This window comes from Canis lupus, chromosome 5 (assembly GCF_003254725.2).
Source record: "Canis lupus dingo isolate Sandy chromosome 5, ASM325472v2, whole genome shotgun sequence".
Lineage (NCBI taxonomy): Eukaryota > Metazoa > Chordata > Mammalia > Carnivora > Canidae > Canis > Canis lupus.
In genome coordinates this window covers 8694374-8717853 of record NC_064247.1, presented here as the reverse complement: position 1 = coordinate 8717853, position 23480 = coordinate 8694374, and the positions used below count along the sequence as shown (strand labels likewise).

The window sequence follows — 23480 nt, the reverse complement described above, 5'->3', positions numbered from 1 at the left end:
GGGATCACGACCTGAGCTGAAGGCAGACACTCAACCACTGAGCCAGGTGCTAGGTGCCCCTGGATATAGAATTCTATGCTGGCAGTTCCCTGTCTCCAGCATATTGAAGATATCATCCCACTAATTTCTAGCTTCCATTGTTCTGACTGAGAATTCAGCTGCCACTCTTTTGCATGTATTATATTTTTTGTCTTCTGATTACTTTTAACATTTTATCACTTTCTTGGACTTTCTGAAATTTCACTATAATGCTGAATTTGAAATTTTTTCTTGCTTAGGATTTTTTAGGCTTCTTGAATATCTGAACTGATGTTTCCCATTGGTACTGAAAAGTTCTCATCCCTAAAATTCACACAATGGAATACAACATAGAAAAAACGTGAAGCTTTATACAAAAACATGAATGATTCCTAGGATGCATACCATTTGATTCCACTTATATAATTATCCAAAAACAAGCAAAAATATAGTGTGGTAAAACTGTAAAACCAAACAATGGTTAAATTCCATAAGAGAAAGGACATTTCCCACTAGGTAAAGAAAAAGGAGAATGTCATTAGGAAGGAGTGCTTGGTGTGGGGAATTTTCTGTGGTTTTGGCAATATTCAATTTCATGACCTGGTTCATGGTCAGTGATTTAAGATTGCTTTTATGTTTTCTACTATTCTTGGTATGTTTATTATTTTTCACCAGTATAAAAACTCTAAACATTTGAACACTCACACAGAGGAAATATCAAGGGGGAAATCTGCTTTGGTCAACTGGTCTCTCTGAAGTGAGAGAGATTATTTTTATAATCTGGAGGGATTCATTTAAATAGTATGTTGTAAACTGAGCAATAGAGAGAGCTATGTGCCACCATGGGAGTTTCTGCAGTTTGCAGAGACGCCTCTGAGCATGGCCTTTGTGCGTTGGTGAATTTCCCATGGAAAGCAGAAGAGGATTCCTTAATTTCTCCTTAGCCGAGGTGACTCTTCGAATGAGTTTACCAGGTGAGAGCTAGGTTTATTGATACAGCATATTGAAAGTACAGGAGATTTTTTTTTTTTTGAGTGATAAGCCATAGTAGGAACAATGGGTAGATGATTAGTTACTTTGACACCCTTGAATCCTAAACTTACCTCCTTAGTCATGTCAATGTCCATGCTCTCTTCTCTGGCCCTTGGCATCAAAGGAGGGAACTATCCAGGGAACTGTGGAGGTTTCAAACAATTCTCAGAGTCCCAGGAAATCATTGGGGATCATGAGTCTTATGATAGAAAAGAATACACACATAAAAACTCCCCAGATACACTCCTTTTATGTTCTTCCTCAGACCTTCTCATACTGTCTGTGAAGTCATGTCTTCACATCCCTTCAGAGGGTAGAACTTCCCTGATTTCATCTAGTCTCAGTTACCCAAGGCTATGCTGGTTGCTGGCCTGAAGGAAAAGAGACAGACCATTTTCTTAAACCCTGATTTAGAAGAAACTGTTCTGTCCCTGCTAGATCACCGGAACAAGTCCTGTGGGTACTGGGAAAAGCCCAGGAGCCTAAGACCATTGGTGCTGCACTGGAGTTCTTCATTTTGTGAAGCCTCTTCATATGTGGGATCTGCCTAAGCTGAGGTCTCATTCCTCAGATCCTGGTAATATTCACCTTCAGCCCCATGGGCCTATTTAAAAAGGTCATTATGTGAAAATCTCTTAATTACCAATGATTTTCTGGCTATTTTGCTGTATTTCCTGTGCAGAGTAGATCTATTCATTTTAAAAATAATGATAACTTGGGGCACCTGTGTGGCTCAGTTGGTTAAGCGTCCTATTCTTGATTTTGGCCCAGGTCATGATCTCAGGGTCCTGGGATCAAGCCCTGCATCAGTCTCCATGCTCAGCTGGGAGTCTGCTTGAGGATTCTCTTTCTCTCCCTCTCCCTCTGCCCCTCTGCCTGCTCATGCATGCATTTGTGCATGTGCTGTCTCTCTCTCTCTAAATCTTTTTTTCTCTAAATAAATATTAAATAAATAAATAAAAATAATGATAACTTGGAATTGGAAAGTGAATTTCCATTCAAAAAACATCATTTTGTTTTTACTGTTTTATGTGACAACACTGGAGATGCAAACTGAAAATGCTAACACATTATCCAAACATCTTCCAACCATACACATAAAGACACAACTGGGCACCTACCTAGTCACTCTCAGAGATGAAGGGTTGGGCTACTTTTCTGGACTAACAAGTGTTCTCCCAGAACTCTGCAGTGGTGAGAAGAGAGAGCATCATGAGCAAAGGGATTGTGACAGACTTACATGAACTTCAGAGCAATAGGCAAAAGAGATTCATTCCTGAATACTGTCAAGTCATAGATCTGAAATATATGATATAAAATGAATTATGTGTGGTGCCAAAGGAGGGCAGTTAAGAGAGTTAACTCTCTCTTAGAGAGTTAAGGGGTACTGGGAAAAGGAAAGTGGGGGCCAAGGAGGAAAATCAGGTATTATAGAATGCTAAGGCTGGAAGCATGAATTTGAGGAAACTTTGAGATAAAAGTCAGTCAATCAAATAGGGCTCAACTATAAGCTAGGAATCCAGGTGGATCCCCAAGGCTGGGAGAGGAAAATTCTGCTTGAGGAGAAGTGATGTAATCATAGCACAGAAGTGTCATCAGGGGAAGAGACAGTTTCTGATGAGGCAGAGGTAGAGGGCATCTCCTCCCTTCTTGTGGGCTGCCATTAGCCAAGTGATGAAATAAGGAATTTCTAGGAGATAAAGAAGGGAGATCTCAAAAAGTCAGAGAAAGGGATGTAAAGATGGAAGAGAGGATGCTAAATTCCATGGCAATGAGAGGACGGAAAGGGAAAGATCTGTTCGTAAATATGCAGAAAACAAAAATCAGTGACGTATGTGTGTGTGTGTGTGTGTGTGTGTGTGTGTGTGTAACACATAAGTACTTAATGGTATTATTTCAAAGCTTCACCAGGCTCCTGAGTGCCCTGGGTAAGCTGTTAACTGGTTATACTTCTCTGCCTCCTTCTTCCCTGTATGGAGATACCAGTTTTCTCTTTTGCTGTGAAATAATCACCTCCAATAAATATATCATGGAGAAAATCTCCCCCACACATCACTCTCACCCCTTACGTATTCAGCCAACATCTGGCTTAGACCAAGACCCCACTTTGCTGCTGAAGCCCTAAATTATGCCCCATTGCAATCTGCTTCCTTCCAGTTGCTGTTTCTCTCCCCACATGGCTTCGCCCTAAGCACGGGGTGCAGACCTTTCCCTCAGGTCCTTGCAGTAACAGCAGAGACGAGGTTGCAACTTCCATTCCTACCCATTAAAGGTATAGGAATAACCAAAGGAAACTACCAGAAAGAAACCTAGAAGGAGATACTAGATGTGGCTGTTCTTAAGATCCACCAGCTCAACCCCCTCTGTGGGACTTGTACCTCCAGCCACCTCTCTGACTGAATATCTAGTTCTTCTGAGTTGAGGTCACCCCCTCCCCTGATACCCGGCCTGACACCAGGTGGGAAGGACAGCTTACCTTGCTCCAAGAGTAATCTCAGACCTCCTAACAAAATCTGCCTCAACCTCTGGGAAACTCTAGGAATGGGAAGCAGCTTCCTCCTCAGCTCTCATATCCAGGGTTTGCCTTGTTCCAGGATGATTGACAATGTCACACTGGTCCCTCCTGAGAATCCTGTCAGTGAGTCTAACCTCCGCCTCTCTCCTTTACTCCCTGTAGGTATGCCTTTTTAAGGGTCTATGCTCGGTGTCCTTCCTGCATTGCAATTATTCGTGCTCATATACTCTCTCAGCTTTAATGAGCACCTTGGCATAGATGACTTTGAATCCTACCCACCTAGCTGTCGGACTTATCCTTGTACTCTCCCACAGTGTGGTGTCATGAAAAAAAAAAAAAAGCCATAGAACATGGCATCAACCATCCTGAATAAATCAGGACCAGGGTTTACCTAGCTAGTGCCTCTTCTCACCAGTTTTCTAGAAAAGAGAAACTACAGAGTCACTGGTTTCCCTAGGAGCAGAGTATACTTTTCAAGCACTTCTGCAGCGTACCCACCCCTAGCTCTTCCTGGGGAAGCCCAGCCTGGCAGAGGTATAAATAGGCATCTGGCAGCTTCCCGCCCTAACCTGCTCCTTTCTCTTTTCAAAATGGACAAGATCCTGCTTTTGGGACTCCCCATCCTGCTTGGCTGCATTAGAAGTGAGTCCCTAGGGTTGACAGTTGATGAGGTGTATCCAGGATATGGGAATGGGTCAGAACTCCCATGACAGAGGTCCCCTTATGCGAGCCACATGATCATTATAATACCTTGCCTTTCACCCACTTCATGCATCACATCCCTGGCACCTTCACCAGAAGCTCAAGTCTCCCTCTTATAGGAGGAAATAGGTGCATTAAAAGGGAATGAGAAGATTTTCATAGAAGCTGTGAGGCGAGGTTTGTGAAATGAGGTCTGCAGAACATGTATCTTTTTCCTCAACAGTACTGTCTGGGTCCCTGGAAAACAGCAAACGCTTGAGTGAGTAGAACTAGATCATGGTGTGGGAGCGGGAAGATGGGAGGAGGGAGGATATGAGCTGGGCAAAGTGGGCTTTGGGTATTGAAAGCAACCCAGAGATGGACCTTGAATTTCACCACTCAGCAACCTCTTACAGTAGGATGGGCTGGGCTGGGAGCTGATTTGAAGTTTGACAAAATAACATGAACAGCAGTTGACAAGACCGAGGGTGAGTGTAAAAAAGGGCAAACAAAAGGAAAAGGAGAGAGTGGAAGATAGACTTTACCAGCCCTAGTTGGCCAAACCTACAAGGTGGCAACTTCATGAATTTCAGATGCTTTTCCCCATTGTCAGTTTCCAGGAGCAGGTAGATAAGAAAGTCACATAGGTCATTACAAAGAAGGGAATGAAGAGGGGACGGTGCATTTCTATTTCTCCCCTGGTCTGTACTATACCCTCTAGGGATGGGGAGGGTATTAGAGAGGCCCCACGGAGGCGAAGGGAAATGAAAGGAAGCGGGGGTGCACAGATGCCAGGAGACAGATGCCGAGGCTTTGGAAGGACAGAAGGAGCCTAGAGTGGCAACAAGTGAAGAGCATAGGCTGGACCCTATGCATTACAAGCATCACAGGGGGCTCTGCAGGGCTGAATTTCAGACAAAATTGCAGACTGGTTTTGTTTCTCTTTGCCAGTGCAGTCCATGAACTATTCATCAATGAAGAATATTATCCCAGTGAGTATGAAGAAGACCTGATTATCTCATTCTTGATTTAGTTCTATCCCTGTCCCTCCACATTTCTTTCCCCTCCCATTTTTCCAACCTGAACTCCGGAGACCATAAACTCCAGTCCCTCTCGTGGCTTAGCCTCTCTTAATAGAGGCAGATGCCCACACTTAATGGGTCTCTGGTAAAGCCAAGCCAACCTCAGAGCTGAAAGGGGGGACAGGTTTTCTCCTGGCAGTGTGAGATCTAACTTCTCTTCCTGATTTCCTGGCCCCAATGACAGAAATCATTCAGTGTAGGATGTGCCACCTCCAGTTTCCAGGAGAGAAGTGTTCCAGAGGGAGAGGATTTTGCATCGCGACAGAAAATGAGGTTTGCATGACCGGGAGGATTTTCAAGAGTAAGTTGTGGGATGGGGGTGGGGGAAGCTGCCTAGGACATATGAGCTACAGGAAAAAACAGGGACCTTCTTTTGCCCCAGGGAGCCCTGGGATGACTGATCTCTTGACCCCTGACATAGGTCATAATGAGAAATAGACGTGGTCACCAAGGGGTGGGGATCTGGAGCTATGGAGCTAGTATTTTGAGAAGCCTGTGGAAAGCAGGGAGACTGGATGGAGAGGAGAGAGGGGAGCACAATATGGCCAGTGGAGAACAGGTGCCTGTTGGAGTGGGGAAGGCAGCTCCTTGTCTGTCCCTGCCTGGCTTTCCCTGGGGCTGGTTTTAAACTGTGGAGATAGAGGGGCCAGTGCCAGCCATAGACACTGGGTAAATGGCCCTCGCTATTTTCCTACCATTCGTGCCAAGTGAACCCTTGGTATATATAGCCCTCATTTAAACCAGTGTGAAGATTCTCTACTGAGACAGCCAGCTTTGGAAATCCCTCCATTGCTGCTCTCATCACCTCCTCACCCCCAAGAAGTTTTTCCAACCGTTCCACCACTGCTCTTCTTCTGGGAAACCCTCACCTTGCAGCATTTGCAGTTCTTCACACTGGAATAACAGACTTGAACGACGCACAAGGTTGTTCTTGTCTGCTGGTATGGGCTGGAAAGTAGTTTCTTTGCACAAGCTTCTTTGCTAACCTGTTTCTCCTTCCTTCTTCCTTCTGCAGAAGATGGGACTCTGTGGTTAACATTCATGGGCTGCCTGGAAAAGTGTGCTAATGTGGACAAAATAAAATGGAGTATCTACTTGGTGAAGTTCAGATGCTGCAGAGGCTATGACTTATGCAATGAATCTCTATAGAGACTGTTCGTCTTTTGGGGGCTCTCATCTCCGGATGACACTGTTGCCTCAGCCTCTTCCCAATGATTTCCTAAAAATCGCAAACACATGGTTCTGCCTTCTGCGTGTGTAAGAAAAAGCCATCTCCTTTTCTAAATTTTCCATCTTGGTCCCTGGTGGTGGGGAGCAGGTGGCGGTGGGGGCAACCAATTCTTTGAGAGTAAGACCAATGTCTCCTGAAGATTATTACAAAACTAGTGTTTTCACCGCATAGCTAAGTTGCTTCAGATAAAGAAGACAAGAGGTTCTTGGGTGGTTCAGTTGGTTGGGTGTCCAAGTCTTGATTCTGGCTCAGGTCAGGATCTCAGGGTTGTGAGATTGAGGCCCGCCTCGGGCTCCGTGCTCGGCATGGAGTCTGCTTAAGATTCTCTCTCTCTCTCTTCCCCTGACCTGCACTCCCTCATGTGTTTCCTCTCTCAAAAAAAAAAAAAAAAAAAAAAAAAAAAAAAGATGAAGACAAGAATAGGTCACTTCTTTTCCTGGATTTTCCACTTCTTTCTGTGGCAGGATATTTTCTTTCTGTCTGTCTTTGTTTCTTTGTTTCTTTCCCTCCCTCTCTCCCTCCATCCCTCCCTCCCTCCCTCTTTTCCTTCTTTTTAAATGTTTCTCTCTCTCAGTATTATCCTTCTTATCACACTCCCATCATAGCACAAAACTTTGGCCTCAGGGAGGGAAGTAGCAAAGTCAAAAAACACCCTAGCTACTGGGGTCTTCTTGAATTCTGTTCATGAATGCTATTCCCAGAGTGAGGAGAAGGGTAGAACATAGAAAGGAATTTGCATTAGAAATTCTGAAGAGAGAAAGCTTTTCTGCCTTTCAGGAATGAGACTCTCTTTTGGGGGTTGGGAGTCAGAGAAGAAAAGGAGAGGGAATCTATGGGGTCTCGAGATAGTAACTTGCACCCTGCTTCCCTGGCAACCTCACAGGAAGGCATGGACCGCTAGATGCAGAAGAGCTGCAGGATACTTCCAAGGAGATGGGGCCAGAGGCAGCCACACAGATATCCCTGCATGTCTAGCATGGCATGGAAAAAGCTGAAATTGGTGGGATCTGAGCAAGTCATGTGAGTCTGCCCACTGGACATCTCACCAGTAACCTCTGTACAGAGCTGTCCCTACCTCACACATGCTCAGGCTTTCCACTCTGTATAGTTCTAGCATCCTGGGAAAAGTAGGAGTGGGAATGAGCATGCTCACCTAACAAACTGGTAGGATGAGGCCTATTTATTTCATTAGTTAAATATAAACACATTTTCCTATTTTGTTTGACTGATTATAATTTGTTACTATTGTGCATAAGCTTGAACCTGTGTCCTTTCAATATCCTTTGTCATTCTTTGAACATTTCCTTATATCTGCCACAGTCAAATGTTCCAGGCTCATTTTGCATTTTCGCTCTAGGAAGCCCTGCTTCTTCTCAGTGGGAAAGTTATTTAGAAACCAAAATCTGGGGCAGCCCGGGTGGCTCAGCAGTTTAGCACCGCCTTCAGACCAGGGCGTGATCCTGGAGACCCTGGATGGAGTCCCACCCACATCAGGCTCCCTGCACGGAGCTTGCTTCTCCCTCTGCTTGTGCCTCTGCCTCTCTCTCTGTGTCTCTCATGAATAAATAAATAAAATCTTAAAAAAAAAATCTGCATACCAGGTATGCACATTGTTACTGGAGTGTCACTACTCTTAGGTCTTCTCTATGGCCAACACTGAAGAACACACGTGTGTATGTACACGTGTAAGTGTGTGCATGCGTGCATACATACCCCCCCACATGCACACTTCCACCTAGAATTTATTCTAGTTTTTTTCTTTTTCCATATTTATAAATCCTTTCTATAATACTGAGACACTGGGCTCCTAGTATCCTCAATACATTTCTTATGTTGTTATTCCCCTTTCTACAATACTGAACTCCCGTTGTTACCACCTGACCCCCTTGGGCTCCAGCATTCCACCACAGGTTACCACCAGTGTTATCTCCACATGCAGATGCCCTCCTTGCAACTTTCAGGTACCAAATCCTTTTTTTGGAGTCACTATGCACCCCACTTAAATCTAAATGCTCTTTACCAGTCTGCCACTGCCGTCCATTACATAAGTTGCTCTCCTCACACAGCTTGGACTCTAATGACCAAAGCTGGACCGAGTGACACCGTACTCATTCACCAACTACCTATGTTTCCCCACATCTACCACCCTATCACTCTTCAGGGACACCCTCTTCACCATAGCAGACTCTGACAATCTGCACCAAAGTACATGGATGTTGTCCTCGCCCACCTGGGCTGCCAGTATCCTCTTTTGAGTCTATCTATACCCAGTAAACCCCTTCATGGAGACCTACCTTGCTCAGCCTAAATTCAGGCTTTTAGACTGAATTCTTAGAAGGAAGGAAGCTGAACATTTATTTTATTTTAAAGATTTTATTTATTTATTCATGAGAGACACAGAGAGAGAGGCAGAAATGCAGGCAGAGGGAGAAGCAGGCTCCATGCAGGGAGCCCGATGTGGGACTCCATCCCAGGACTTTGGGATCACGCCCTGAGCCAAAGGCAGATGCTCAACCGCTGAGCCACCCAGGCATCCTGGAAGCTGAACATTTAAAAAGTGTTTTGTTTTGTTTTGTTTTTCCTGGGACGCCTGATTGGCTCAGTCAGTAAAGTGTTGGACTCTTGATTTCAGCTCAGGTCATGATCTCAAGCAAGGAGTCTATTGGAGATTCTCTCTCTCTCTCTCTCATAAATAAATAAATCTTTAAAAAGTTTTTTTCTATGCTGCTTTTTCATAGTTTCTGTTGTTTCCCTCATTTCTGTTAGTTTACTTTGAAACATCAGATTGAGTTTTTATTCGTTTTGAATCCACATTTTTCTGGTATCCTTTGTTTCTGTAAGTATGGTGTCCAGCACTCATCTCATAACATTATGTTATGGGGTTTATTAGCAGATCTTTTATGTCATACATGTTTAAATTAACTGTATTTTTCCAGGAGATTTTATGTTGTGTGGCTGGAGGTGGGCTAGGGGAGCTTTCCTAGCTTCATCTCTTGAAGGCATTGACAGGGAAATAGTTAAGATTTTTCATCTCTCTATTTCAGCCTCTATAGTGATTTCCAAGACTTGCTACCTGTCATGTCCTCTCCCACCAGGATTCGAACATTCTCTTACAACGTTAGTCATTATTCCTGCTCAATTTCATTTTTACAGACTGTTCCTTTCTTCCTTAGAATGGCACTCTATGTTTGTGGAAGGAATTTTAGTGGCATATTTCCACGTTTCTGAGATCTTTGAGGGCTTAACCAGCCCTAGCAGACCCTGCTTTTGCAGGATCCTAGTTCTTCTGCCTCATTGAAAAGAGGACTTGTGGAGGTTCCTAAACCATGTTGCTGTCTCTAACTTGTCCCATCTAAAGACCACAGTCCTACCTTGATGGTCCTAAGCAAAGATTTAAAATCAACCCAAGGGAGCACCTGGGTGGCTCGTGGTTGAGCATCTGCCTTTGGGTCAGGTCGTAATCTCGGGGTACTGGGATCGAGTCCCGCATCGGGCTCCCCAGAGGGAGCCTGCTTCTCCCAGTGCCTGTGTCTCTGCCTCTCTCTGTGTCTCTCATGAATAAATAAATAAAATCTTTAAAAAATAATAAAATAAAATCAACCCAAGAAGTTTAAGGCAGGCACCTTTAGCCTCCAGACTCATAGCCTTTTCCCATTTGTGGCTTACAATGTGCTTCCTGAGGCTCTTTCCTCTGCCTGAGAGCCAGTGGGCAGGTTTTCTTGCCCTCATCAATCTGTGATAGAACTATAAACAAATATGCACCCAAAGTGCTGAAAAAGTACAAATAATGTTTGTGTCTTCCGTTGTTCTTTGTCACCGTTAGCAGCACCTCTCAGCATAAATCAAGCAATCCATACATAGGTGTTGAATACTTATGGGTGTATTTTGAAATATTCAGTAGTTGTTTTAGAGCTCCACCCATAAAAACAACATGAGATCAAATAATATCTCTATATAAAGCATATAATATCTCTAGATGAGATTCTGGAACCAGCCTCCTGATATTTCAGACCAACCATGACTTGTATAAAATTCATGAGTAGAAGTTTTGATGTGTGGTTTTCTGAGAAGTTGTCAATAATGAACATATTTCTATTAGGTTTCTGTGATCTTACACACATTTATAGAAAGAAACCCTGTTTTCCTAATATTAATAATCCTCCAGATTTCTAGGTCCATACAATTGGTTTGTCTTCCTTTGATCAGTTTTTCCAGTTTAGGTCTACTACCAAGTAAGGAATCTTTGGCCTGAAAGAGTGTTCTGGACCTGAATCTAGAACTAGGGCTCATGTTCAGGGTCTGTCTTCCCTCATTGTTTCCTCTACTTCTTTCCCCCCTGAAAATGTGAATAACAGAGATGTAGTCCACTTGGGCAAGAAAACTAAGAGGTGTTGTTATTGTAAATGGCGGCAATATGGGAGTTAGAATCTCATGGAAATGATGGGGGACATAATAATACAGATTCCGAAAGATTTGACCTGGATGGCCAGTCTGGGTATGATGAAGCTCTGGGGACTTTGCCACAATGGTTTATGAAGTTTCACTTCAAATTTAGCTATAAAAATGTGTTTGTATCACTCAGTGTCTATTTGCTACTCTTCCTGCTACTGGTTACCTTCTTCACCATCTATATTATTTATCTTCCCTAATCTGAAGTTTCCAATTTTGATTTGTTTGGGACCATTCTAGGTACTAACCATACATCACAGTAATTCCCCCATGAATCACTTCATTGTTGGAACCTACTGCCAACATCTCCATTCTATCCATATAAACTAATTAATATCTACCATATTTTCATATTTTCTACTTCTCAAGATGCTAAAGTGTAATGCCTTTGCTAGCATGACACAATTTGGGGCAAAGCCGAGCAAACATATATTGCAAATATTTCAAAATTCATTTGTATTTTATTATATCTATGCAAATACAATGTGATAGAAAGCAATAATCTATTATAAGCCTGGATCAGGAGGGATACTATTAAACCTGGGGTAATATTAAATATGTATATATAATTATACAGCTAAAAACTAAGTATAATAATTTCTGTAGATTCTAACACATAAGAAGGCAAACACGGTAAAAGAAAAGTTTAACCTAAAGTGAGTGAACAGCAACTTAAGGATTCATTTTTGTCATTTCATAGCTTACTATTTTTGTTAGAATGCTACAGTGGAGTTTGAAATTCTTATCTCTCCTTGACATAATCCATTATAGGGTTGTACCAATGGATGAAAAACATTCAACTTTTTATCAATGAGTTTATTGAACGCAAGGTAATATTTAATATTTTTCAGAACTGGACGGTAGAGTATTCCTCATATGCCAGAAGACAGACTTGTTGGCCAACAACGAGGCCAGTGCTTATCCTGATGTACTTGGCTTTTGCCATGAAAGCAAAATAAGATCATGAGAGACACAGTAGCTCAGGGCTATGTGATCAGGAGTAGCTGTGGTTGGTACAGTTTCCCCCAAAATGATGGCAGGCACAAAGACCCTCTTGTCTAGTTCATTGACTTTTCTTTTTTCAGGAGTTAGAGTTTTCCAACTTCACATTTACTTCCTCAAACCCTTGCTTAATACGAGCCCTTTCTGCCTTCCACCAATTACCTCTTCTATCCTCCTCCCAAATATTTCTCCTAAAACCTCTTATGAGTCCTTGTCCCTATTTCTGTCCAGTCTGCTTTCTCTTGATTCCCCACTCAGGAGCTCTACTAGAAAATATTTTTTTCCCTTTGCCAGAAGTTGTACTCTAGGTTTAGCATCAGAATCTAAGGACAGTTACAGATTGCCAAGCAGTATCAAGTATCCTAGCAGAAGGCAGAGATGAGTGTTCCCATTTTCCTCTTAATGAAAACACTGAGACAGGAAATACAGAGCTTCCATGGTTATATCTACTAGGATAGAGAGGAGAGGAAGGTCTAGGTTTTGAGATAATGTACGATGAGATTGCCCTGGTGTAGGGGAGGGGCAAGGATTACTGGGAGAAAGCTTAAGTTGATTAATAATTAGCTTAATTTTCTGGGATATCATCATGAATAGAGGTATATTTATCTTCTCCATACAGCACTGACTTTTCCGCAATATCATGTCCGGTATTACACAAGGGTTTATCAGTGCAGCAATGCGTCTCTTTCAGTAAGTCATGGAATACTTGGACCATTCCCTCTTCACAAACTTTACAAGACAGTCGTGTATAATGATAAAAGTATCTCCCTAAAGAGAGAGAAAAAAGCAAGTGTGATCACCTTGCTTAATCATCATCTTCTCAGCAATGACGTCTCTCCAGAATCTCATTGGTTTTCCGTGGACGGGAATGAATCCTGAAGTTGTGCTTGTATCTCATTGAGGTCTCTCTAGACAGGACCAGGCAAAGACCTCTAGGGACACAGACTCCACCTCAGGTGGATGTATGGAGAATTCCACTTTCCTCAGCCTCTCTCACGGTCCCAGTTTCCCTCCACATCTTGATTCCAGGGAAGGTGGGCACCACTGTTAATGTCTTGTGTCTCTCTCTAATCTCCACTTACCTGTAACTCGATGATAATAGTAATAGTGCTCTGTGGTACAACTCCTGTTGTTTTTTGAGAATATATTAAACTTCCAGCAGTGTTTCATGGGAACACGGCACTGGAATCCATCAAAGGAGTTACATTCATGGCAAAATCGAATCCCTAGAAAAACAGAGGAAAGATTTAAAGCAGAACTCTAGGGAAGGTAATTCTGCTTCAGAAGCCTGCCCCACCTGTCAACATTTACACTGGTGAGGTGCAGACCTCACAAGAAGGAAGCTGACACCCTTCCCAACTTCTTCCAGGGGTCCTTACTCCCTTGAGTAGATAACAGCTATGATGCCAAGGATTCCAGCTCCCCCTCCCCTTCACTCAATGCTCAGGGAAGAACAAAGACACAAGAGCAGTGAGTGAGGACAGTGGAATATAGTCAGGGAGGGTAGAGAAACAATGTTTGAAAATAATCAGGAACGTCCCCTTTCATTGTGGCATTATTTATCCAAAAACTGAAAACCAACTTCACCATACATTTTGATTGTGAAGGGATCTCCTCTGTGAAAAGAAAAAGAAAAATCCTCTTTAAGCCATTTTCAGCCTCCCAAAAAGTCATGTTCAGAAACCACCTCACCCTCCTCCCCATATACCTCCTCATTACCCATCACTGCCTCCCTCTCCAGGCTTTACCTTCTTTCATGAAGACCAATGTTAATATGCCCAGCAGAAGCAACTGCAACAGTCTGAGGACCATTCCTGAGAGTCCCGTGGGAGGTTCCAGCTTTATTTATTCCCATCACCTGCCCTCAGGCCTCCCATTAGATCACAGAATCACAATTTCAGATCAAGCCACCTGAATCCTCTCTACAATGTTCAGAGGAGAGGGTACATCCTGTCTGTGTTTGCATTCCTCCAGATACTTGGGACTCACTCCATCCAGACACCCTGTCTCATTTTATTAGATCCAGAATAAGGTACTAATTAATGTTGGTATAGAATCTCTCTCCCTAATATCTCATCACTTCACTTGTAGTTTTGGTTGTTGGCCTACATGCAGCGTGTATAACCCCACACCCACAGGACAGCCTTTCACACCTGACAAAGCTGGGGTCATTGAGCATCTGTGAGGGAGTTGCTCAGTCCCTTTCAGGCACCATAATCATCCTGGACACTTGCCTCAGTGTGACCTCCAGGGGCAAGGTGGCTCATTAGGACCAGAGTCTGATACTCCAGATGTGGTCTGACTGCCCAGTGTCCCACCCCTCTGCAAGATGGATGGGACAGCTCAAGAAGGGGAGGGACGAGAAGGTAAAGATGATCTCTTTCCCTTAAATTGTATTCATTCATTTGTCCAAGGGAGACAAAGACCAGATGATTACAGTGGGAGAGACTTACACTGGGGGTGATGGGGATTAGTCACTAGAAATGGAGTGTCAGGGGGAAAAGGAGCAGGACAGCATGGAAAAGAGTTTTCCCATTGGTTCTCTGCCTTTCCCTCTCCCTCCAGATGGTGCCACACAGTTGTGCCTCCCTGTGTCATATACCAAGTGTCACTAAGTGTCATCAGTGAGCCTTGGGAATGGACACATATGTAAATGAGAAATATTTGTATATAGGTACAAATTTCCCGTTCCATGCTTGCCCCACCCCTTTCCTGTTTTCTCCCACGTGCTAAACCCAGTTGGACATTCTAAGGCTTTTTCCTTATTTATGTATCTTGTCTCTTTCACCTCTCAAGGACGAAAGTGCCATGAATGCAAGATTTTCCTGTGTTGTGTTCACTTCTTCCCCCTCAGCACCTAGAAAGATGCCTTGCTGCATCTTTGAATGCATGATGCATTCATGAATGCATTGCTGGTATGGTTAACCTGGGAGGCACGAGGGAACGGTGCCCCCATATGGAGAGCCCCTAATTCCAAGTTCTCAGGATGACATTCCTTGTCTACCTTGCAGTTGGTGGTCACCACAGAGAAGACAGGCATCAATAATGGCAGATTCCCTTGTCCTGGGGAAAGAGTGAGTGTGGGGTCCATTTCTCTGAGTGGGCTCATTCCCAGAGCCAGTCACAGGCTACTCCAAGTGTGATTCCTAAATAATCTTCTCCTGCATATCTGGGATACAAGCCCAAATGTGTACCTACCTGCCATGAGACCTTTGACAAGTTACTCACTTCTCTGTGCCTCTGGGACCTCACAGATGGAAACAAGGACTGTCAGAGGTATAGCAGATATGGTTGTTAGGACGAGAGAAATTCAAGGATGGGTAATGGGTGGTAAGACCCTACTTGGTGTCAAACATTCTTTGGGCATGTTATGCACTTTATTTCTCTGGATTTTCTGAGCAACCACATAGGTCAGAAATAATTGACCTCATCTTCCAGTTGAAGCCCAAAGGCACTTAGGAAGTATTTTTCCCTAGGGAACAAGCATATCTGTTTGATTCATTGGGCTGTTTCTTTCTCTTTCCAATCTGGAGGAGGATTTCCAGAGCTGGAGATGACAGTGAGGAGAGAAGGAGGAGGAACAGGTAAGAAAACGGGTGTCTCCATTTAAAAAAAAAGAAAAAAGAAATAGATTCTCTACCTGGTAGAGACAACATTCACAAACTAACTCCCACTGAAAGTAGGGTGTCCTGCAAGCCAAGCTAGGATCTAAGACTTATTTTTTTTTTAAGATTTTATTTATTTATTTATTCATGAGAGAGACACAGAGAGAGGCAGAGATATAGGCAGAGGGAGAAGCAGGCTCCCTGGGACTGGATCCCAGGACTCCAGGATCCCACCCTGACCCAAAGGAAGATGCTCAACCGCTGAGCCACCCAGGCATCCTGGATCTAAGACTTATGAGCCTCTGTCTGGTAAGTAATTGCCACAGGGACTACATCTGTGAGTCTTGCATTTGGACCAAGTGAGACACGGACACAAATCCATGGATGAAGTCCGGAGGGTCTGAGCCAGGAGAATCCAATAATGCTTGAAGCACAAGACCCCATGTTCTGGCTGGCAAGATGCTCCTCCACCATGATCTGGGCCCCCAGGGATTAAAATCTGCAGTGAATCCCAAATTTGTGCAACATGTCTTTCTCCTGTGCTCTTCCAGGCAACTTTGAACAACATTATACTCGGATTAGAAGCAACAGAAATTGTGGAAATACACCAAACTACCAAGAAGTACATAAAACTCCCTTTGTGCTTCCAAGTGTGAGGAAAAGTGAACATTCTGGCATTCTTCCATATAAGAATGCTTCTGTACAGATACTACAGGTTCATGTTCATAAGAGCTGTCATAGCTGACATGGTATGTGTGAGGTTGTGGTTTGTTATTGTGGAGATGGTGCCTTTGTCGCCGTCCCTGGCTTCCCCTCCTAGGATGTGGGCCCCAGAAATGGCAGGAGTTGCAGCAGCTGGTCCCCTGCAGCTTCCAGACTCAGCCAGACCCAGCCAGCAGCTTAGCCTTGCAACACCTCTCACCTGAGGGTCTTGGTGTGAGCCCCAGACACAGCTTGGACCCCTGCGGCCACCTCTCCCTCCAGCAGACAGAGAGGGAAAGGCCTCCATATCTGAGCTCCTGGAACCAGGGTCCCAGCTCTTCCCCCTGTTGGGGCTGAGAATGTGCACCTTCTCCCCTCCTCTCCTGGCTCCTACTCAAAGCCTTTCCACCCTGCTGCCCCTTCCTCGGTGGGAGGTTGTAGGACATGCTGTCCTGCTCCTGCCCTGCCCAGAGGCCCCACCTGTACCCACGCCCTATCTGGACAGATGGAGGAGAAGGCCATGGACTTGAGGCCACATTTGGCCCCTTTGTAGTCAGCCCAATGTTGGGCTCACCTTGCCCCAGCAGGAGGACAGTGAAAGGGCAGGGGATGTAGGGACAAAGAAAATTAAAACGGACCCTTTCCCCCAACCAACCCAAAGAAAGTTCCCTGCATTCGGCAATATCCCCTTCAACCATTTCTGCCAACCTCAGAGAAGCACTTCCCTTGGCCCTGCTCAGCAGGGCGCACACCTGAGGGTGGGATCATCTGGTCCCAGGTGAGTCAGTGAGAGGAGGGAGACTCGCTTTGTTACAGGACTTCATGCAGGATAAAGGAAGTGTGTGAAGGATGTCCAGTCACATTTCTTCTGCATGCGCCAGCACACCTGCCTCACTGCCAAGGCTGCAGGGGACATGGGGTCTGGCTGATTAGCTCCCCTTGCCTCAAGGCCACCTAGGCCTGCCTCGGACCATGCTCCCTCTAGTGGCTGGACCCACCCCAGAATGCTGCCCTGCATGCCAGGGTCTCACCCCAGAAATCCTTGCCCCTCTCTCCCATGCTCAACCCAAATCAACCTCCTGAACTGGCCTCCCCTTCCCTCCTCTAACTGTCCTCCGGAGTTTCTAGCTTTGGGCAGCCTAGAAGGTACCATTTTCCCAAATGGGTAAGTGAGTTGGGTTTCGAAGCAACAGAGCCCCATGTCTTTATTTTATGCCTAAGAAACAGGACTGAACTGAAGCTTCACCACAACACAGAGGCAGAGGGAGCTCCTGAGCTGTGTTCTCTTGGCTGTCTGGTCAGGGATCATGTTAGACCAGTGACAGAAGCAAGGAAAAGGAATTTGGGGTCATTCATGGGCTCTGGGTCACGCCTTCTCCTTGGTTCACCTCCTACTACATGCCCTGCTTAGGATCTTAACTCACCTAACATAGTTGACGGGGATCTATTGTGGGGAGGTCAGGAGTAACAATGGACTTCTTCACCAGGACTCCTCCTAAAGCTTTCTGTGTGACCCCCTTTCCTAAGGCTTTTCCTAGGTGGAGTCATCAGGATGTCAGTCTCGAAGGCAGAGAGGGCTCTGTGGTGAGGCCATCCCCTGCAGCCCTGTTCCATGACCCTAGCCCACTGCCTTCCAGCCCTTGCTCCGGTCATTGCCCCCAAAATTTCAGAGTGATGTGTGCAGGATGGAAGGCTCCTGGAAGCCACCCCCAAACAGCCGTTCTTGACCAATTTCCAGAACTGCAGGCACTGTAGATGTGCTTCCCTCTATAGGCGGCTGGGACTTGCACAAATCAGGGTAGAAGCGAGGGACTGGAAGTTATACTGCCCCCTAGCTTTAACTTCGCCCTGTTCTCATCTTCACATAAATACCCACCTGTGAGGCTCAGGAGACTGAGAACTTCCACTTTAACTTCATTTGAATTCACTCTGAACGTGCATTGGGCAGAATGGGGGCTGACACCCCAAACATGACAATAAGAGATCCATTTTCTCTGTTTTCCCAGGCTAGGAGTCAACCAGGTGGATGCTGGCCAGGGCTACCAGAATAGAAAGCTGTATGACAGGGCTGAGATAAGAACTAAGAACATGAAACACTTTGTATTTTTAGCTTTCCCTAGGAGCCCAGGCCTCTTAGCCAGGATAGATGCCAGAAAGTTCAACCAGCATGAGCCAGTCTCAAGAAGGTCATCTGTCCATAGCTAACAGCCAACTAGGACCTGCCGGTACACTTCTGGCACGGGATGAGGGAAAGTCTGACGGGAGGGTAGATACAGGAGTGTCCTGATAAAGGTTAACTGCCACAAAGGCTGAGATTTGGCTTGTGTGTTGAAGCGGGCATAAGAATTGTTTCTTCCAGAATAGACTTTGAAGGTGGAGGCTCAGGTTCAGGCCAGAGTGTCTGATTTTCCTTAGTGGGTAAAAAGCACAGATGTTCACTGAGCTGTGATGTTGAGGCTGGGCGAGACTGGTCCCTACTCTCTAATTCTGGGTGGTCACAGTCTGGGAAAACATCCAGAGAACACACAGAGACCTTTTCAGGAAGCTCAAGTTAAATGTCTAGATAGGTTTCTTTGAAAAACAAAATTTGAAGATCTTTAATTATTCCCTTGCTCAATAGTCTCGTTGAGTAGGAAGGACAATAAAGACAAAACCACCAAGGATTCAGATCTTGCAAGAATGTGAGCTGGAGTATGACACCAGGTCAGGAAGCCTGTGCAGCTGAGATGCCAACAGAAGTGAGAGAACAGGAAATACAAGTGTGGGAATGCAGCTGTGATGACCGACCTTCTCCGTTACACAAGTGGGGGTTGTGGCAACTACTTCATATTGCTTCATCATTTCAATGATCTCCCTTGGACCCCACTAGAAAGAGCCCTGGCAGTGGCTATGTCACGGGTGGTGGTAGTAGTATGGTTGAATTGCTATCACCTCCCAAGGATGAGGTTACAATAGGAATTTTTGTACCCCCTGTGCTGCAAATGTAAAGCTTCCACCCAGGTGAAAGGGAATGAATGCTGAGAGATAAAAGGGGTGGGGGTGCTAATTTTCTGCCATTTACCTCTTCCAGATCAATTCTCCCCCTTTTCTACCTGCTGTCTGACCCGTATGATATATGGCCCCAAAGCCCCTGGGCTTTGTTTGAGCGTGGCCAGTGGGAAGCTTCTGCAGCTCAGTGGGATGGAATAGGATCTCAGTAGTGTGAGGTCACAGTCCTTAGTCTCCAGGTTCCTGCTTGAAAACACGGCCTCAGGCTAACTCTGCCCCAACAAAAAGTCTCTGCTGAATGAATACTCTCTTTGCATGTCCAGCAACATCCTTCTTCCCCAGTTCCTGTGAATTAGGGATGCTGACAATCCAAATGCTTCCTCAATTCCTGAACTAGCCTGATAGTTTCCTTATTTCTTGCACAAATCTATATAATTAGACTCTTTATACATACCTATTGAATTTTTTACTAAAATTTCTTATTTCCTGCTTGAAACCCAGTGGTACCAGTGAAGTTCTCAGGATTTTGGCTAAAAATCTTGAGACAGGCAATCAAACAAGGTGTGCTGCCCAAGGTGGATGCCATGAAGCATGAAAAACAAGAGTTTTTAGGAGTTTCAGAGCTTCTCTTACTGTTTCCAATATGTTTTGGTCTTTGGTTTTCAACAGTTTTACTTTGTGCATGGGTGGTTCTATTTGAGTTTATCTTACCTGGAATTCATTTATCTTCTTGGATATGTAGATTAAAATTTTTCATCAAATTTGCATATTTGTGGCTCTTGATTCCTTCAAATATTCTTTCTGCTCTTTTTTCCACTTCTCTTCTTCTGAGGCTCCCATTGTGTTGGTGCACTTGATGGTGTCTCACAGGTCTCTGAGGTTTTATTCATTTTTCTCCATTCTTTTCTTCCTAGTTCTCAGACTAGGGGATCTTGACCTGTTTTAAGTTCACTCATTCTTTCCTCAATTAGCTCAAATCTTTTGTTCAATCCTTCAAGTGGGTTCAACAAGTATCAGTTATTGTAGTTTTTCATTGTAGAATTTATATTTGATTGTTTCACATGATTTCTGTTTATTTATAGTCTGTGTTTGGAGAGATACTGTAAGCTACTTTCCCTTATTTTTTTTTTTTTTAGACATGGTTTCCTTTATCTTTTTTGAAGATATTTGTCATAGCTGACTTAAAGCTTTTTGTGGAGTCAGTCCAACATAAGCTTTCCCCTGTGTATAAGTCATGCTATTCCTTTGTATGTCTCATATTTTCTTTTGTTGAAAACTGAACATTTTAAAAAACATAAAGTGGCAACTTGGGAAATAAATACCGCCAGTGATATTTGGTGGTGGTGTTTTATTTGTGCTTGTTGTTGTTCCTTTTCTTACTCTTGTTATGTTGGTTGGTGACTTTCCTGGATTAATTCTGTAAAGTGTGTATTCTTTGTCATGTGTGGTCACTGGTATCACTCCTCACTTCCTTTTGTGGTCAGAAATAACTCAACAAAAATTTCCTTGAATGCTGTCAACCAGTAAGGCTCCTGTCCTTTGTAGAAGGGCTATCTGTGTATGTTGAGATTTGCCTTTAATGCTCTGACAGTTTAAAACTCTGCCTTAGCCTTTACTTCCTGCTCCCATAGATTCCCAAGCTTAGCCAAAGGTTAGAGATTAAGATCTTCGCAGGCCTTTCTTGGATATGTGCACAGCTCTGCACGTGTGTGCATCTTTCCATATTCTCAGGAATATATTGGAGCTTTTCAAAGGCCTGTATAGACAACTCATTCTCCAGCTTTCTCTTTTAAGGTTTTTGGCCCTTCACTTATTTTGCCTAAATAGATATCACTGTCTCAGGTATTTGCAATGTCAACACTTGTCACATATTGCTTTCCACAAATGTTCTGAGGATAAAAACTTTCCCATAGACCACGATCTGAATCAGGTCAAAGACAAGGTCAATTAAAGACAAGCTCTGTAAATGGGGCTTTTTCAGAGAGTATTCATATATGCTGAATAGTGACAAATCTCTGGAAATGGGGGTTGTGGGGGCAGCTTCAAGCTCATTTTTCTCCCCAGCGTATCTGCTAGGCTGATGATTTCCACATCTACCATGGTCAAAAGCCTGCTGGTTTTCAAGGCTACCATGTAGCTAGGGAAAGAGAGAGAGGAATGGGTCAAGTTAAAATGCCACAAAGATGGCTAGCTGGGAGGGAGGCCATCCTATGGAGAGGAAGCTAGTGAGAACCGCTGGGGCTGGGGAGTGAGGGGATGCTCAGAGTCTAAGGCTCAGACTCCTGCACCTCCTCCTGCAGTGGATACTGTACCCCTGTGGGAGACTAGCCACCTGGGAAACTCTTCTCACAAAAATGTCAATGTTGGAAGAAGCTTCAAATAACTATGTGCATAGAATGGAACGAAAGCTTGGCATTGTAGGCACCTGAGGGCACTTGGTGAGGTGTTGACATCAAAGATTCCTCTGAGGATCAATGCAGAACTTGACCAAATTACAGGCTACAAGACACAAAGTATTCTTTGTATGCCAATTAAGAATAATAGGGATGAGGATTTGGGGAGGGGAGAGAAGAAGATGGTGATCAAGTAGGAAAACCTTAGGCTAGCTTTGTCCCACAAACACAACTAGATAGGTATCAAATCATTTAAAATACCCCAGAAATCAACCTGAAGACTGACAGAACAAACTCTACAACTAAAAGGAGAGAAAAGTTCAAAGGAAGAAAAACCAGGAGACATAATTGACTTTCCTTACATAGAGAAGAAGGGAGAGACTTAAACAAATTTGTGAAGATGGAGGAATTTATCTTAAATGAAAGAACAAGGTAAGGTCATGGCCAGAGATATAAGCAAAACAGATACAAGTAATATGCCTGATGGAGAAATTAAAGCGACATCCATATGGATACTCACTAGGTTTGACAAAAGAATAGAAGATATCAGTGAGACTCTAACCATAAAGACAAAGGAGTTTAAAAAGAATCTATCAGAGATGAAAAGCACAACAAATGAGATTGGAAATGAGCCTGATGCAAGGAAGAGCAGACTGAAAGAGCAGAGGAATTAATTAATGACCAGGAAGACAAAGTAATGGAAAGTACTGAAACTGAGCAAAAGAGGAAAAGAATTCTGCAACATGAGAATAGGGATCCCTGGGTGGCGCAGCGGTTTGGCGCCTGCCTTTGGCCCAGGGCACGATCCTGGAGACCTGGGATCGAATCCCATGTCGGGCTCCCGATGCATGTAGCCTGCTTCTCCCTCTGCCTGTGTCTCTGCCTCTCTCTCTCTCTCTCTGTGTGACTATCATAAAATAAATTAAAAAAAAAAAAAAAGAGAGAATAGACTTGGGGAACTTGGTGACTCCATCAAATGTAATAACATTCATATTATAATAATCCCAGAAGAAGAAGAGAGAAAAGGGACCAGATTATTTCCTTGAAGAAATAATAGCTGAGAACTTCCCTAATATGGGGAAGAAAACAGACATCCAGATCCAGGAGGGACAGAGCACTCCAATCAAAATCAACAAAAGCAGGCCAACACTAAGTTGTACTGTAACTAAATTTGCAAGATATAATGATAACAAAAAAATCTTAAAAGCAACAAGACAAAAGAAGTCCTTAATTCACAAGGAAAACCCATAAGGATAGCTCAAGATTTCTCAATAGAAATCTGACAAGCCAAAAAAAAAAAAAAGAAATCTGACAAGCCAGAAGTGAGTACCATGATATAATCAAAGTGCTGAATGGGAAAAATCTGCAGCCAAGAATATTTCATCCAACAAGACTATCATTTAGAATAGAAGGAGAGATAAAGAGTTTCCCAGACAAACAAAAACTAAAGGAGCTCATGACCACTAAACCAGTCCTGCAAGAAATATTAAAAGAGACTTCTTAAGTGGAAAGGAGAGACCAAAAGTGACAAAGAAAAGAAAGGACCAGAGAAAATCTCCAGAAATAAGTATATACAAAGTAACAAAATGACAGTAAGTACAAATATATCAATAATTACTTTGAATGCAAATGGACTAAACATTCCAATCCAAAGATAGAGCGTGGATAAAAAAAACAAGACCCATCCATATGCTGCCTCCAGGAGACTCATTTGAGACCTTCAGACACCTGCAGTTTGAAAGTGATGGGTTGGAGGATATTTATCATGCAAATGTATGTCGA

The 23480-nt window shown here is 43.8% G+C and overlaps 2 protein-coding genes and 1 long non-coding RNA gene across 5 annotated transcripts; 2 read left to right on the top strand and 1 right to left on the bottom strand.

The window, feature by feature from the left end:
• Positions 1 to 3470: 3470 nt before the first annotated feature.
• Positions 3471 to 20611, top strand: PATE1 (prostate and testis expressed 1). Its single transcript, XM_025465017.3, has 7 exons — positions 3471 to 3688; positions 4491 to 4526; positions 5203 to 5238; positions 5513 to 5629; positions 15544 to 15594; positions 16167 to 16364; positions 18938 to 20611. The coding sequence occupies exons 1-6, from the start codon at positions 3592 to 3594 to the stop codon at positions 16358 to 16360; spliced, it is 531 nt and encodes a 176-aa protein (XP_025320802.1). The 5' UTR covers positions 3471 to 3591; the 3' UTR covers positions 16361 to 16364; positions 18938 to 20611.
• On the top strand, positions 5647 to 6436 carry LOC118349937 (uncharacterized). 2 transcript variants are annotated; one of them, XR_003143405.3, is made up of 3 exons: positions 5647 to 5887; positions 6057 to 6252; positions 6344 to 6436. It is a non-coding gene; the product is annotated as an uncharacterized LOC118349937 (long non-coding RNA). The 2 variants fall into 2 exon arrangements; XR_003143404.3 differs by having other exon boundaries at positions 5648 to 5887; positions 6073 to 6252.
• On the bottom strand, positions 11810 to 13893 carry LOC112671106 (prostate and testis expressed protein 13-like). 2 transcript variants are annotated; one of them, XM_025465029.1, is made up of 4 exons: positions 13759 to 13893; positions 13603 to 13626; positions 13093 to 13236; positions 11810 to 12778 (listed from the first exon to the last, which is right to left on the bottom strand). In XM_025465029.1, exons 1-4 carry the CDS (start codon positions 13820 to 13822, stop codon positions 12576 to 12578), a joined length of 435 nt encoding a protein of 144 aa, XP_025320814.1. In that variant the 5' UTR covers positions 13823 to 13893; the 3' UTR covers positions 11810 to 12575. The 2 variants fall into 2 exon arrangements, with proteins under 2 accessions (XP_025320814.1, XP_025320811.1); XM_025465026.2 differs by having other exon boundaries at positions 13598 to 13626; positions 13759 to 13880.
• Positions 20612 to 23480: the final 2869 nt, after the last annotated feature.

Coding starts and splice junctions, on each gene's coding strand:
- PATE1 (XM_025465017.3), top strand. CDS start 3,592: ATGGGAAGCAGCTTCCTCCTCAGCTCTCATATCCAGGGTTTGCCTTGT. Junction 3,689..4,490: donor CCCTCCTGAGAATCCTGTCA/GTGAGTCTAACC, acceptor TTTCCTCAACAG/TACTGTCTGGGTCCCTGGAA. Junction 5,239..5,512: donor CAATGAAGAATATTATCCCA/GTGAGTATGAAG, acceptor CCCCAATGACAG/AAATCATTCAGTGTAGGATG.
- LOC112671106 (XM_025465026.2), bottom strand. CDS start 13,865: ATGGGAATAAATAAAGCTGGAACCTCCCACGGGACTCTCAGGAATGGT. Junction 13,627..13,758: donor ATTGGTCTTCATGAAAGAAG/GTAAAGCCTGGA, acceptor TTCTTTTCACAG/AGGAGATCCCTTCACAATCA. Junction 13,237..13,597: donor CTTCACAATCAAAATGTATG/GTGAAGTTGGTT, acceptor CTGTTTTTCTAG/GGATTCGATTTTGCCATGAA.